Source organism: Stylophora pistillata, chromosome 11, assembly GCF_964205215.1.
Source record: "Stylophora pistillata chromosome 11, jaStyPist1.2, whole genome shotgun sequence".
Lineage (NCBI taxonomy): Eukaryota > Metazoa > Cnidaria > Anthozoa > Scleractinia > Pocilloporidae > Stylophora > Stylophora pistillata.
Genome location: NC_142529.1, coordinates 19,035,741 through 19,052,403, shown reverse-complemented (window position 1 = coordinate 19,052,403; position 16,663 = coordinate 19,035,741). Strand labels below are relative to the sequence as shown.

General features: G+C 37.1%; 1 protein-coding gene and 1 pseudogene across 5 annotated transcripts in view; one reads left to right on the top strand and one right to left on the bottom strand.

Annotated features, from left to right (window-relative positions):
* The window catches only part of LOC148720459 (uncharacterized), a 30,147-nt gene extending 22,157 nt beyond the window's left edge, over positions 1-7,990 (top strand). For all 5 annotated transcript variants that reach the window (XM_088738923.1, XM_088738921.1, XM_088738925.1 and 2 more), the window contains one exon: positions 7,193-7,990. In XM_088738923.1, the coding sequence (XP_088595049.1) occupies positions 7,193-7,546 (354 nt within the window). In that variant the 3' untranslated portion in view covers positions 7,547-7,990. The remainder of the gene's footprint in view (positions 1-7,192) is intronic.
* LOC148720458 (uncharacterized) overlaps positions 1-14,141 on the bottom strand; it is a 50,880-nt pseudogene extending 36,739 nt beyond the window's left edge.
* Between the last annotated feature and the right edge of the window lie 2,522 nt (positions 14,142-16,663).

The following is a 16,663-nucleotide window of genomic DNA, read 5'->3' as shown; positions in this document are numbered from 1 at the left end:
ACGTATTCGGCTATAACACTAAACAACGATATCCAATATATATTAGCAAGGAGAGAAATTTGAATCTTTTATTGATAACAGAAGAGAAAAACTCACATTATGTATTAATAAAAGATTTCAATAGATTTATGTTTAACAAAACGAAACAGAAGGAGAAAAAGCACTTTTGTATATGTTGTTTGCAGTGTTTTAGCTCTGAAAAGGTCTTAACTGATCGCAAAGCCAATTGTCTCGTAATCAATGGAGCGCAAGCTATTAAGATGCCGACTAAAGATAACAACATATTGGAATTCAATAATTACCATAAGCAGCTACCAGTTCCATTTGTAATCTATGCTGACTTTGAAGCAATAACAGAGAAAGTACAAGGTTGTCAACCAGCTGACGATGAATCTTTCACTGAAGCTTATCAAAAACATACGGACTGTGGTTATGGATACAACGTTGTTTGTACTTATGATGATAAGTATACGAAACCTCTTCATATATATCGTGGCTAGAGAGCTGCTTACAAATTCATGGAACAGATGCTTAAGGAGTTGAGATATTGTAAGAAAGTTATCAAGTCTGAATTTAACAAACCACTAAAAATGATTAAAGAGGATGAGAGACAATTTCAAAACGCTGATACATGCCATATTTGTGAACTTAAATATACCAACGAAGATATTCGAGTAAGAGATCATTGTCACATAACTGGAGAATACAGAGGTTCAGCTCACCAAGATTGTAATTTGAACTTTCGAATCAGTGATAAAATACCAGTAATATTTCGTAATTTGAGAGGTTATGATTCTCATTTTATCATGCAAGAAATTGGACAGATTGTTAAGAATAATAAATATACGAATAAAAAAGGCGAAGAATGTGAAATGAACATTAATGCAATTCCAAATAATATGGAAAATTATATGGCTTTCATGTTTGGAAATCATCTCACTTTCATTGATAGTTTTCAATTTATGAGTTCAATTCTTGATAAACTAGTCAATAATCTTCCCATTAAGAGGCTTTAAAATATACTTCAGAACAATTCAAGAACAGAAAATTCAATTTTATGACTCGAAAAGGTGTTTATCCCTATGATTTCATGGATAGCTTTGATAAATTCAATGAGACAGAACTTCCAAACAAAGATGAATTTTATAGCATACTAACAGATGAGCATATCTCAGACGATGATTACAAACATGCTCAAAATTAATGTATGGAAAAAATTCAAGTTAAAACAATGGGTGATTATCATGATTTATACCTAAAGTCGGACATACAGTTGTTAGCTGATGTGTTTGAGAATTTTAGACAAACTTGCCTTCAATATTATAAACTAGATCCATGCCATTATTTCACAAGGCCTGGAATATCTTGGGATGCTATGTTGAAAATGACTAACATCAAATTGGAATAAATGACTGATGTTAACATGTACCAATTCACTGAAAAGGGTATGAGAGGAGGTACTAGTTATATTGCTAATCGATATGGAAAAGCGAATAACGAATACATGAAAGACTATAATGAGAATGAACCTTCGAAATATATCATGTACCTCGATCCTAATAATCTGTATGGTTGGGCGATGTCGCAATACCTTTTAACTGGTGGATTCAAATGGCTTTCACAAAAGAAGATTGATAAACTAAACCTTGGAGTTTATACTCAGGAAAGTAAAAAGGGATTAATATTGGAAGTCGATCTTGAATACCCATAGGAATTACATGATTTGCATAACGATTATCCACTCGCACCGGAAAAGATCAAAGTCACACCAGACATGTTATGAACATAATTTTATTGTAAACAAATCGCTGATAAATTTAATATGACAACAGGTCTTATATCAAACTTGATCCCAACGTTATCAAACAAAGAGAAATATGTCCTTCATTACCGAAATCTTAAGTTATATCTCAACCTTGGAATGAAATTGAAAAAAGTTCACAGAGTACTTGAATTTAATCAATCACCATGGTTAAAGCAATTAATACATCAGGTTTAATACACAAAAGAGAACTCAAGCTAAAAATGAGTTTGAGAAAGAATTTTTTACACTGATGAATAATTCTGTATTTGGAAAGACGATAGAAAACTTAAGAAAGCGAGTCGATGTAAGACTTGTCACTGGTGAGAAGAAGCTGTTGAAGTTAGCATCAAGACCGACTTTTGTATCAAGCAAATTATCCAATGAGAATCTCGTTGCGGTACATAAGATAAAAGAAACATTGACTCTTAATAGACCAGCTAATGTTGGTATGTGTTTTCTTGATCTTTCAAAGACATTGATGTATGATTTTCATTACAATTATATTAAGGAAAAGGATGGAGATAAAGCGAAGTTTTTGTTTACAGACACTGATTCACTAACGTTTAAGATAGAAACAAAACATGTATCTCAAGATTTTTGGAAGAATAAAGAATTGTTTGATAATAGTGCTTACAAAGAATCATCAATTTATTACAATAAAACAAACAAAAGAGTGATCGGGAAAATGAAAGATGAAGTACATGGTGAGCTGATAGTAGAGTTTGTAGGACTGAAATCGAAAATGTATAGTTTAATGACAGAGAATGAAAAAGAATAAAAAAAGAAGCAAAAGGAGTAAAGAAAATAGTCATCAAAAAATATCAAACACGAAAATTACAAAGATGTTTTCTTTAATGACAAACAAATGCATCATAAGATGAAAACAATCAGAAGCCAAAACCACCAATTAGGTGGTTATGAGTGGAATAAAGTTTCATTGAGTTGTTTTGATGATAAGCCATATATTTTCAAGGATGGTATTAATAGTCATGCATATGGGCATTATAGAACTATGAATTTTTAAGATATTGGTTATTTATCTTTGTGTTTTTTATTTTGGTCTTTTTCTTTGTTTTTTATTTTGACCTCTTTCTTTCAATCACTTATAACTAATTATTATAGGCGAATAATATAATATAATGTATATGAGTGTTTTAATTGGAAACAACATTGTTACAAATGTAAGAAGTGAGGATGCTCTAAATATGGAGCCTGAAGAATTTGAAAGAATGTTAGATAATATGGATTTAAAGATTACTATAGTGAATGACGATGAGAATTCAAGACGATCAGAAAGACTTAAAAATAAACCAAGAATAGATTATTCTGAATAAAAATATCAAAAAATAAATTATTTATAATATATATAGTATGAGAATAAAGGAAATGATTGAAAGCATAGAAAGCTTTAATTCTGAAAAACTATATTTTATAAAAGCTAGTAAAGAATTAATAGATGAAGTAGAAAGCAATACAGATGAAGAAGGAGAAGTAAGGATTTTTCCAGCGAAAATTAGATCAATTAAAGCTATAATAGGTAATCAAGGAACAAAAAAATTAAAAATGGTTTTAAAGATAAAAAAAGACACTACTGATAAACCACAATTGTTTAAATATTTATCAACATTAACGAAAGATAGATATACTTTTGTTTTGATTGAGAATAATAATTAATGCTCTCAACCTACTAGCTAGAGACAACAAGCTGAGACCTCGTGTTCTCACGAGTCGACCATTTCTTAGAAATTCAACGAAAGTTCAAGTAAGGTAAAGTCCCTTTCCTCTCCAGCCTATAGAATTCGAGATGTCGTAATTTTAGATTGTTCTCATTGGCCAGCCAACAGAGTTTCATTTTTATGAAAAGAAGTCTTTTGTTTTAAGTCGCACACTCTGAACTCGTGCAAATACTGTTCAAAGAAGTGAGGTAAGCTTCAATAGAAAATAAGCTGGGAACTATAAGCTGTCGTTCATTTGGGTGGGAAAAAGTTAACTCTCCGTTAAAGAGGAAAGCTGCAAACTTTTAATTCGCACACTTAGCCAATGCTTGTAGATTTCTGTCTAATTATATACAAATATAAGCTTCAATTATTTCAACTGAAATGTTTTTGACGGAAACACTTTCCGACGATTACTGCTATGGTGATATGCTCAGGGAAAGTAAGCCGTTCACGATCGACAAAAGTCATAGAGCGGCGTGGTATCCGCACTGGTTCAATGATACCTTTGCAGTATGTTTGCGCCAACGTCTGCCATTTTTGTGAAAACAACAACTTGTTTTCAATGATATTGAATTGACACTAAGCGTTACTTCGCGTCCGTTAGATTTAGGCGCCAAAATTTATAGTCCTCTTATCGCTCCATATTCATCTCTTTCTGTTATTAAGATTTACGAATAGATGGTTTCCTCAATATACCAAGATCAATCCTCGGTTGAAATACACATTTTAAATCAATTCTATACAGCTATCTATAAAGTTACTTCGACAGAAACTCCTTCGTTTTTGTAAAATTAGCCAATCCTACCATCTCCGCTCTCATATCCTGGATTCTTTCGGTTAGAGCAAGACATATTAATCTTTTGGTAAAAGCCACAGATCCAGGGAGCTTTGCGAGAAAGTTTTTCCTCAGTTCTAAGTGCAGTGATTGGTTGGCTACTTATCAGCAACCGATACAGAAAAACACAACAGAACACATTTCTGAGCAAAATTTCTTAATAGTCCCCTTAAGATATATCCGTCTTATTTTATTTGCACTTCTTGTTCTCGATCTTGTGCTTATCTACTTATTTTTGCTCAGTGATAATGTTTATGGAGTTAGTTCCATGAGTCGAAATGCTTTTTACGGGATCAGTATTTAAAGCGAAACCATCGAAATCGATCGATGTCGGCTTAAGTCAGCTTTTCACTACACAAGTTTGCACTGATCATTTAAGCTCAGACCGATATCAGATTATTCGGTTCAGCGAGCCATTTTTCATTTTTAACCATCCTTTCAATCATAGAAATTCTGATTCTGTCCAAATTTATGCTTGAAAACAATATATATCAATACATATATATATATATATATATATATTTATTAAAAATTGGATCATTGGATAATTCAATTCAAGGCTTTTTATTGGCTTAGCCATTATGGTATATGAGCCAATATACCATAATCTACAAATATGGTAAGCGTACGCGTCAGCTTAGAATCAAAAGGGAGCTAAAAATTCCGGTTTCCTGTTACAAAATAATAATTTCCTGAGGGCGTTTTTAATAAAACAATTATTCCACTCGCGCTTGTTGGATATGAGATGATTATAGCCAACTCGGCGCTACGCGCCTCGTTGGCTATCTATCATCTCATATCCAACGCGCGCTCGTGGAATAATTGTTAAATACATACATATATATATATATATATATAAAATGTGTTGTAGGCGGATAAAAAACCACCACATATACATCCCTACAGACCTGTTTCGTGTTTGCCCACTCATCAGGGGATTTTAATGGCAGAATAATGCGATACCATCGCTTATATACTATACTAATTGCTAATTAACATGGTTTATGCAGTGTGAAAAGGGTCAGGTCAGTTGTTGCGTAGGAGGGCTTTGTTTCTGTGTCGGCAGGAAGAGACAAGTTCGTTACGCTTGTCGAGTGTTGATAGGTCAGGGTGGAAGATGATCAGGAATTTCTCTTTAAGGCATAAGTTGCATCGTTTGCTTGAGCTGTTGTAGGGCAGGTGGGAAGACAGGATGCGCCAGATGATGGAATAATCGATGTTGTTGTCTTTAAGTGTCCAGATGTGTTAGCTGAGTTCGGTGGAGTTGCGGTGATTTGCGTGTCGGAATGATGAGGTGTGGTTGTTGTAGCGGTACTTAAAGTCGTTTGCAGTGAGCCCGATGTATGTGTCTGTCGTGCTGTTGTCTTTACGCGCAATAGTAGCTTGGTATATGACAAATTGTTGGAGGCAGTTTCCTACTTAGTTACAGCTGCATGGACAATACAAAAAAAATCATCGACAACCACAACAAAAGAATCCTCACCTCCCACGTAAAGACTAACGCCACCGCCACAACCGACTCCTCTAACACAAACAGCAACAAGAAATGCAACTGCAGACAGAAAAACTCATGCCCTCAAGGCGGTAACTGCCTCCAACAATCTGTCATATACCAAGCTACCATTACACGTAAAGACAACAGCACGACAGATACATACATCGGGCTCACTGCAAACGACTTTAAGTACAGCTACAACAACCACACCTCATGATTTTAACATATTTAGTATTCTTATATCTTAGTTTTTAGGGTTTGTTTCTTGTATTTTGTCCATTGCTTCCTTTGTAATTAGGTTTTTTGTTATCTTTTTATTAGCCCCAGTTCATTAGTCGTTATATGTAATTACGTAATCATTAGCGCTTCGATCTTATTTAATGCTCTCTTTTTTTTTATTTCAAAAGTTGTAAATAACTGAAGAAGGTCTCGGACCGAAACGTTTTTTATTAAAATTTTTTATATTTTTGACTTCAGAAGCTGTCCATCCTCGCAATTTTTAAACTTTCCTACGTTATATATATATATCTATATATCTATCTTATTAGACCATAGTTAGTCCCCTTCCACTAACTATGATTAGACGTTTTATTGTATAGTATCGTTGAGTATTTTTACGAGTTGTTTGTATTTTGACGCACCCTATGGGCGCGTCAAAATACGGCACAACTTGTAAAAATACTCAGCGATACCACGCGACAAAATGTCTCATAAGAGGTTTATTATCCAACACGCCAAATTGTTACTTCAATGCGGGCGAATTTCGCGGATATTTCCGGAGTACAAATATCGCGTGATATTTGTACTCGTCGCGCGGGTTATTTGTACCCTACGAAGCACAATTGGACAATAAATATATATTCAGTGCGTTTGTTCCATATTCTGGCTGGCAAATATAGCATTTGAGGAGACATTAAAGCTCGTGACGTTGAACTAGCATATCAGCTGCTGCTGAAGTTCGACACTTTCCCATGTTATTTGAGTCCTAAAATCAAGATATCAGATTTCAGCTGTCTAAAAATGCGTTTGAATACCTTGAATACCTCACTGAATGACTTCCTCAAACTTTCCTTTTCAGTAGTCCCCAGAGAACTAAAAACACCAGCAAGATCACTTACGAAGGGCCAACGCTCGAAGCGTCAGCTTTGAAACTATTTACGGTGGCCGATTTACGTTATCAACTCAGTCGATAAAACCGAAATTACTTTGTAACTCCCACCAACGCAACACCTTAGCATCTTTAGAATTTTGCTCCCTTTAAACGGAGGTTACATTGTTGTCCTTGACAATAACGTACTCAAAACTCAAGAGGCTCTTAACTTTCTTATATTATTCCATAGAGGACCGAAAGTATCTGTAAGAGTCTGACCAGGAAACATTGGAAATGCTACGCCACAGACCTCGAGAAAGCACCAGAAGAAGAAGGAATTTATACCATAGGGAACAAATACAAATATGTCTACTTGGGTCATTCGACACAAATCCAAACGCGCTTGAAGAAACATAAAAACGGCGAGTTGAGGGTTGATAAATTCATTAAAAAAGGAGTCGATAAAGATGGCGGGAAAAATGTACGAATTAAATGGGTAACAGTTCCCAAAAGTACTTGCCGTGAGGGTCAGTACCTTAAATGTTTGGAGAACAGACTCGGGTATGAGCTAAAATACAACATGAAACGTGGTAATAAATGCTAACGAACTCGTCCTGCGCATCTGAAAAAAAAGAATAAAAAATAGCCTTTTGATGTGTTCCGGACTGGTCATGCATGCTAACCTCTTTAAAACTATGTTAGGTAAATTAAAGATAGCTTAGGGATGTAGTTTTGTCTCGGGTATTGGCCAAAATACAACAAGGAACGCGGCAATAAATGCAACTGAACTCGTCTTGCACATCTGAGACAAAGGAATTAAAAACTTGCTATTTAATGTGAACTTTGTTCCGGATTAGTAATGCTAATCTCTTGAAATCTGCGATATGTAAACTAAAGATACCTTTGTGATATAGTTTCGTCTGGCCCAAAGTTTCTTTATGTGGATTTATCAACTTCATAGTCTTGTTTAGACCTAAAAATCTTGTACAAGTGATCGAAGTTGTGCAATTGTGATTCTCAAATAAACGACTTAGAGTATACAGCAAGATGAAGGATGTAATTTTCTTCATTTTCACTCGAAGGCTTGCCGTTGCTTATTATACATAGAACAGTTTAATAAATCTTACTGGTGTGGGTTATGTTACAGTTGACGAAAACCACTTTTCTTATCCAACTACCTGTGGCGTTAAGTTTCCTTCAGATATCGTAAGGCTTTCTACTAAGTTTCGCACTCCAAGCACATGGCTCATAGGCTGTATTTACCTTTTTTCTGAGCTCCATTGAATTATTGATAATTTCTCGGTGGACAGATTTTCCTCCAGACTTTTTGCGATAAAAAAAGTCACTCAAGAAGCGCAGACGCTTTCTAAGAGTACAATCCATTAGATCGGTTTTCGAGAAAAGCCGGAAAGCTTATTCACACAGAAATGGTCAAGCTGTCAACAACTAATAGGGCATGAACATTATTTTAGGCTAGATTGCGTCAATTTACGAGCAAAGAAGAAAGAAATCTCGATGCTGGGGCTAGCAAACAAGATATTCATATAGTACTAAATAACCCTTTATTTTCTATGAAGCTCCGATATCAGCCGTGATAAACATTTTAAAACTTTATCCGTCTAGCTGTTGATTGACAAAAAACTTTATCGATTTTCCCAGCGGCGTAGTAACTCACGAAAATCTAGAAGCCACTGGGTGGGTAACTGCCTATATCTTTGGACTAAACCGATGCAATAAATTTTCTCTTGCATGTACTCAAAAGATTACCATAATCCATGATCCAGTTTCTTAGCAATGGCTTATCCATGGCTCCACTGTGTTCATAACTTAGTTTAAACGGATGGATAAACGCAATGGTGGATTATATACTTATATACTGACAGAAATTTGTATTGTCGTTTCTCTGCACACGTATGGTATCGCTACCATATATGGTTTTGGATTGTTTTAGAGAGCACGAGGCCGTGAGATTCGGGTTATTGTTACAAGAGCGGCTGTTAAAATAAAGCCATCTTCACAGAATTCAGACCGTTTGTCCCATATCAAAGGTTGGTAAATCCCAGGGATAAACTCAAAATTTTCCTCCTTTTCAATTATTCCATACATTGCTGGAACTGCAATTTCCAAGAACGCGCGACACTTGTTGAAGATTTACCGTGTTTCGAATTCATCCGCATATTTTCGAGGAATGTAAAATATGTCTGAGCGACCCCAAGGGCAAAGAAATGTCCAGTTCCTGTTCTGTTTGAAAAGATCAATCGACCCTTTGATGTCCCATAACGTGCCTCGGGAATGGACAGTCCCGTTAACTGGTCTACTGTGCTTGACATGTTTTCAGTTGTGGAGGAGTTTTATAGAATTCAGATCTCTTCGTATACTTTCTTACAAGCACTCCTTCCGTAAATGGAATTCCACCGAGACCATTTCTCAGGCTGAACATACACTGTTAAAATCGGTACTTTTAGCCCTTCCCAGATTTTGTTACGATCCATTCCAATTGAATTGCATTAGTTAAGTATTGCGTTATAACCGATGAGTTAATATCCCTTCTATCCCGGATATTTTTCCATGGCACGTGACATGCACACGTAGCCGAAGTATCCCCTGAAAATGTAACCAACCCACTCGACGTTGTGTTCATTTGACTCTATTGCTTCGCAAAACATAAGCGTGGGAAATGCATTCTTGTAAAAACCTGAGAGTGTTGGGATACTCGAGTAAAAAGGAAAGTTATACACAATTACAAGCACAATGCCTGAAAACGAATTTCGAAGGCAGGAAGATTTTACTACAATGCGTACAGCTGGTAAAAGATCATAAATCCCTGTTTCATCACTTACAGGTGGAAGAGGATCGTAACTTACTTCTCTTGGGACAAGACAGTTACTAGAGATGGAAAACAAAGCCTGAGAAAAGCAATCGGTATAAGTGAAAAAGTGATAGGAAGAAGCGGGCGTCTAGTACGCCCACTTCTTTGTCACTCCATTTTATCCCTTGTGAGTGCGCTGTAAAAGAAAGATTTTTGATGATCATGTGGTTCTCAATCTCAGGGGGAAGGGGGCCAGTAAGATCATTCGTCACGAAATCTTCCAAGTCACTCCCTGAAAATAAAAAGATGATCGGTCACTTAGGAATTTTTGATATCCCGTAACTGACCTTTGTGTCTCGGCAAAAAAACTCACCTGTAGCTCATTTGATATATGTCTGAGATATGTTCCGGAGCGACGCAGGAAAATTCTGAAGATTCTGAAGACATCTCAGTAACCTGCTAGATGTACAAGCAAGCCTCAACGTGCTGTCTCAAATCAGTCTGTTGGTGTGGTTGACACCGAAAAAAAATTATCCTAATTACATTTTACCGTGTAATTTTAATTTCAATTATTCTTATCATTATATTACTCTTATGGGATTTGATGTAAAACATTTTTATTCCTCGTATTTAAGACTTTTCCATTGCTTGTGAATTTTACTCTATATCGATATTTAGTACTTGGGAAGCCCGAATGGGCGAAACGTACACATATTAAAGGTCACAAGAGAAAAGTTCACTTTTTCTCCTGTTTATTCCACTTATACTTAAATATATATAGGAGAAGTAGTGTGGCACACAAGGACAGACAATATGGCAAGCCGTTACTGCCAAAAGCCATTCGAGTTTTAAATCTTGGTCCAGCCGCTTTCAGAATTGGCGAGTTTCTAATCTTAAAAGACGAGCTTGAAAGACCTACAGGTGAGTTAAGTAAAGCGATGGTTGAGTTTTTTTTGGGAAGCATCAGTTATCGCTAGCGAGTTTTTAATTTCTCGCTAGCGAGTATTTAAATTCTCACTAGCCTAGTTTTTAACTTCTCGCTAGCGAACTGGGAGCGCATGCAACTCCAGGGCAGATTCAGGATTTAGTCACGGGGAGTTCGCAGAATTTCCCTAGGGCGCGCTCCCTCGGGAGATTTTGAAAATTAGGCCTTGGGAAACATGATTTCCGGCATTTTAAAGGGATAATTTAGAGGGGTTGGACCGAACACCCCAGCAGCTGTGTGACATTCTCCCGCCTTTTTTCCCCGAGCCATCGAGGTGTCAGCCAGCAGCTGTCAGGTTTTCGCTGGAAGCGAAAGTGAAGCAACACTCTGTAAGCTTAAAATTATAAATCCTGTCGTAAGACAAATCCTTGATAACATCGGTAGATTGTGGCAGTGTTTTAAGAGTATCTAAGGTAGGCTAGCCACTGCTTTTGCCCATTTACTGACAGTTGCTGTTGCCATAGAGGTTTAGAAGTAACATAAAAAAAAATGTTCTCATTTTGTACAAGACTTGGTGATGGCTAGCGAAGATGTTTACTTCTTCTGCCTTCGGTTGGGAAGAATTCTGATTTCCTGATCATTATCATTGTAATTTAGTGTTATTAGAAGAAGAACCTTTATTAATTTATACCGCTCAGGGTATAAACTAAGGTTTCTCAGGGTTTAGGATACTCAGGGTATTCAGGGTTCAAATTTCAAACTTAAAATCTGGTAAGTCTGCTAGACCATAAAGTCTGCCGGTAAATATTCTTAAAACCATTAGAAATGTTTTATCTGCCCATTAGCAAACTTATTTAATACTTCTATTTCATCTGGAGTGGTACCAGAGAAATTTAAAGTTGTAAATGTCATCCCTGTTTACCGCCTCCCGGTTGGCTCAATGGAAAGACCGCTGGACTGTTGTGCGGGAGGTGGAGGGTTCGAGTCCCGGCCGGACCAACACTCAGGGTCTTAAAATAATTGAGAAGAATTTGATACCTTTCTATAACATCAAAAAATGGTTAGATATTCTAGTCTTCTCGGATAGGGACGAATAAATGGAGGTCCCGTCTCCTGCAGGTTTGGGGGTAGGAGACATTAATTTCCCCCACACGAGATTACTGTGTGATGGATGTCCTCCCTTGGGGTAGGATGTAAATTCTTCTAAGGACATGGTTATTGGAGGCTGGAACACATAATGGAGAATAAACAAATGTAGTTCACTGGTACAATCCAAGATCCAAATAAGCTCCATGTGCCTAAATATAGCAGAATAGTAGCTGGTCACAAGTCGATTAACCTCTCTCAAGTCTTTTAATCTTTGAATTTTGAACACTTCTACCTGTTATGAAGCTTCCCCTCAAGGTACCACGATTTAAAATCATAAACCTTGCAACTTCAAAATTCTCCACTCCACAATCACCCCTCACTCTGCTTGGAAGCCGCCATATTTACTTACTTACTCCCTGCTGAAAATATTGTAGGCAATGGTTGCAAGGTTATTGGTGGCACAGTTCAGATGGGTTATTGTTCTACAAATCGCCATGAGATCAGCTTGTGATTGCTATCAATATGCCACAGGCAGTTTGGTGCACGCACATTGTACGCTCCCCTCCGAATTACATTGCTCCTACGAGCCGCCCTACCCACAGGATCTTTGGCTTGAAGCCTTTCTCTAATTCTCCAACATTGAATTCGTACGCCACTGCCTCTCAAACTTCCACGTATGTAACTCTCTCCAGCACGGGGAGTTACTGTCATAATCGACTTGAGAAGTTCATTTAGTTCTGTGTTCGACTGAATCTCTGAAAAACTTCCATCCATATAAAATTCCTGAACTCGTCTGTACAGAGTTCTTTCACTGACATTCAAACAGGTAGCAATTTTCGCCCAGGTCATCCCAGTCTTGCGGCGATTCACGAGCTGTTCTCCAGTTATTACAAACTTGGATCGGCCTTCTGTTCTCTTAAGAGATATATCATAATCATATGACTGGCCAACAGTTGGTTGCTGTTTCTCTATTTCACGAGCAAAGTAGTAACATAATCTTCCAGTTTCCCTTCCAAGTTTTCAGTCACAAATTTGTTAGCATCGGAATCTAATTGTTCTAAAAACTCATTAAAACCAGAAAAAAAAAACCCACAAGGTCTTCCTGGCCTTCGTTGGCTAAGCTTAGAACATCCACCATATTGAATGATCGCTATCCATTAATCCCCAGGACTTATTAATCGCCTTCTAAGTAAAGGCCTGGGAGAGAAGCCTGGCCAAGACTCGCTAGCGAGAAATTGAAACTCGTTAGCGAGAAATTGGAAACTCACTAGCGAGAAATTGAAAACTCGCTAGCGAGAACTGAAGCTTCCCAAAGAAAACTTAACCATCTCTTTACTAAACTCACCTATAGGTCTTTTAAGCTCGTCATTTAAGATTTGAAACTCGCCAACGCTGAAAGCGGCTGGACCAAGATGTAAAACTCGAATGGCTTTTGCCAGAAACGGCTTGCCATAGGACAACTTCGAGCGAAGGAAGACATATACTCAAAAAAAATCTAAAAAGTCTAATAAAAAACGTTTCGGTCTGAGACCGAAGCGTTTTGAAATTTATAGATTTTTTTGAGTTTATTTCTGCCTTCGCTGAAAGTTGTTCGTCTTCGTGTGCCACACTACTTCTCCTATTATTTATCGAGGTTTGGACTGCGAATCCTTTCGGAACTTTCTGGCGAGGCGTCTCTGTTGGCTCGAAGCCTGTCAACTTGTTATATATAAGTTCTTGAACTTGATTTGAATGTATTTCAAAGAGCGCTCAACTCTTAGAGGAGCATTGATAATTATAACAAACTGGTTCAAGACTTCAGAGGTAGTTCATCGTTTTATTGCGACAGCTCCGTTTCGTATGGTCGAAAATTACCACACTCATCAGGTAACTTCAACGATTGACCGTTAACTTACAATGACTGGCTATAAAAGCTGGATGACGGTTAATAGGAGATATAAAAACCAACGCTACTTTTCCATATAAGTCATGTGACTGGTATGTATAATTTCGGAGATTGTTACTTTATTATGAAGTTTTTAAGGAGGTATCTGTTTCCTCATTCATGAAACCGAACAACAAACTCCTCCATGTTCACAGTCAAAGTAACCACCCACCTACACTGCTAAAGAACATCCCAGAAAATATAGACAGGCGATTAACCAGCATATCATCAAGCAAATAAGTTTTCGATAACGCCAGCCCCCTTACCAAAAAGCCCTCTACGAAAGTGGCTACGACTATAAGCTTACATATGATCCAGAGCCAGCCCAAAAGCGCAACAAAAATCGCAAAGGAAAAGTGATATGGTATAATCCACCATGGAACTCCAACGTGAAGACCAATCTGGGAAGAAAGTTCTTTAATATTGTTGACAGATGCTTCCCGAAAAACCATCCATTACACAAGATCTTCAATCACCACACAGTAAGGATAAGCTACTCCTGCATGCCTAACGTCAAAACAATCATCGCGTCACACAACAAAAAACTACTATCAGATTATAACCAGTCACAAAATTCACCACAAACACTAGACAAAGAATGTAACTGCCGGAAAAAAGACCAATGCCCCCTAGAGGGAAAATGCCTCACATCAAACGTAGTCTACCAAGCAACAGTCACAACTGAAACGTCAACAGATTCATACGTGGGACTCGCAACAAACTTTAAAGAACGGTAAAGAAACCACACAGCTTCCTTCCGACACCAAAACAAGAGACACGAGACTGAATTATCTAAACACATATGGACACTGAAGGACAATAACAAACCTTTTAACCTAACGTGGAAAATCATCAAACAATGCAAACCGTACAACAACGTTACTAAGAAATGTGATTTATGTCTTTTTGAAAAACTCACGATCATATGTAAAAAGGAACTTTGCAGTCTAAACAAGCGAAATGAGCTATCAAGTTCATGCCCCCATAGAAACAGATACCTCCTTACCTTAAAAACTTCATATTAAAGTAACAATCTCAGAAGTTATACATACCAGTCACATGACTTATATGGAAAAGTAGCGTTGTTTTTATATCTCCTAGCAACAGTATTCCAGCTTTTATAGCCAGTCATCGTAAGTTAACGGTCAATCGATGAAATTACCTGATGAGTGTGGTCATTTTCGACCATACGAAACGGTGCTGTCGTAATAAAACGATGAACTACCTCTGAAGTCTTGAACCAGTTTGCTATACACAGCATGAAATTTTTAATTTACGGTTCCGTAAAGACGTCGTAAAGAAAGCGTTAAGATCCTCTTTACTTATCTTTACGAGCTTCTTTAGACTTTCGTAAAGAAAGTCTTTACGCGATGTAAACGGTTGAATATAAATATCACGTAATGAGACTATAAACGGTTTCTTTACGCGTATTGTAAAAAATCGTAAAGCAAATGTTTACGATATTTTACGGTGATTGTAAAAAGTTTCAAAAGGCGATCTTTACGCAAATGTATTTACGCAAATATATTTCCGGATCTTTACGCAAATGCTAAAGATACGTAAATTCATCGTTTCATGCTGTGATAATTATATATATATATATTTTTAAGTTTTGAAAAGGGTTTATTCATAACAAACCACCAAGTTACAAAATAAAAATGCTAAAGCACGTGGGCTTGGCCCCCACTAATTATAAATAAACAGTCCGAAGTTCCAAAGTTCAAGAGTTCCTAAATATATACGAGTATTAAATATTACTAATATTAATGCAAGGTTATAAATAATTCCAAAATAGTTAGGTCTAATATTAATATAAGCTTAATCTATAATATTGGTATGGCTAGGGCTAATGTAGACTAATATTAATGTAACGCTAGGATTGTTTAATGCTAATTCTAAGTTGTACAAGATTCCAAGTGAATTTAATCTAATGTTAACTAAAGCTTAAGATAATCTATTTACAAAAGTATTCTATAGGAGTCCCCATCAATTGTACAGATTGATGGGGACTCCCAAGCGTTTCTAAAGTTCGATAACGAGAGTCGGAAGAAGTCGCACGCAATTCTGTTTTTGGTCTCGCTGAGGGAATAGCTAATTATACCCTCAGGGGGGTCATTCCCATTGTGGAAGGTAGATTTATTTCGAGATTTCCAGATGCTGCACAGAACTGTCTTAATTAGAAAGCGAGCAATACGATTCTGTTTTAGATTAGCGGGCTCCAACGAAAAAAGAAAACATAGGTAAAGGATGGGAGAAAGCTAGTTCCAAGGATAAAGGAGATAACAGGGGAAAAGTGGGACCATACAGATTTCACACGGGAGCAGTTGAGAAAACAGTGATCTATAGTTTCTTTACGGGAACAGAAGGCGCACTTATCAGAGTCGATATAACCCCAATTCTTTAGAGAATCGCGGACCTTAAAAGCGCAAAGTACAATTTTCCAGAGTATGTCCTTCTTATAATTTTCAGAAAAGCCATCACGCACTTAATTCCAAAATCTGTCAAGATCAAAGTTAATCGGAAGAAGGGAGTCCAAAAGCGATGAAGAATTGGAGATGTAGAGTTTTCCTTCAAGAGAGTTCGATAACATTTCTTGGAAGAAAATTCAAAATCGCACCACTCCGTGCGGGAGAGAATCCCACGTAGAGTGGTGAGAGCCGAGAGAACATTCTCATAATAGGGCGTCAAGATCTGTGTACTCGGGGTGGAGTTATCTCGAGGAGAGCTCCACTCCGACCGATAGTAGGCAAGCCTAGAGCCTAGAAAATATCTGGCCAAATAAAAGGATTTTGATTCGCGATCATCTAGATTGGAAATTACTGAGGCTAATTTAAGAGATTTACCTTTGATCAGAAAATTCAAAATGCCGAGACCGCCATTGCTAAGAGATTGGTGACAGGACGCTCGGCTAACCGTTTCAATTCGACAGCCCCAGACAAATGGCCAGATTAAAGCGTTAACCTTAGAAATGACC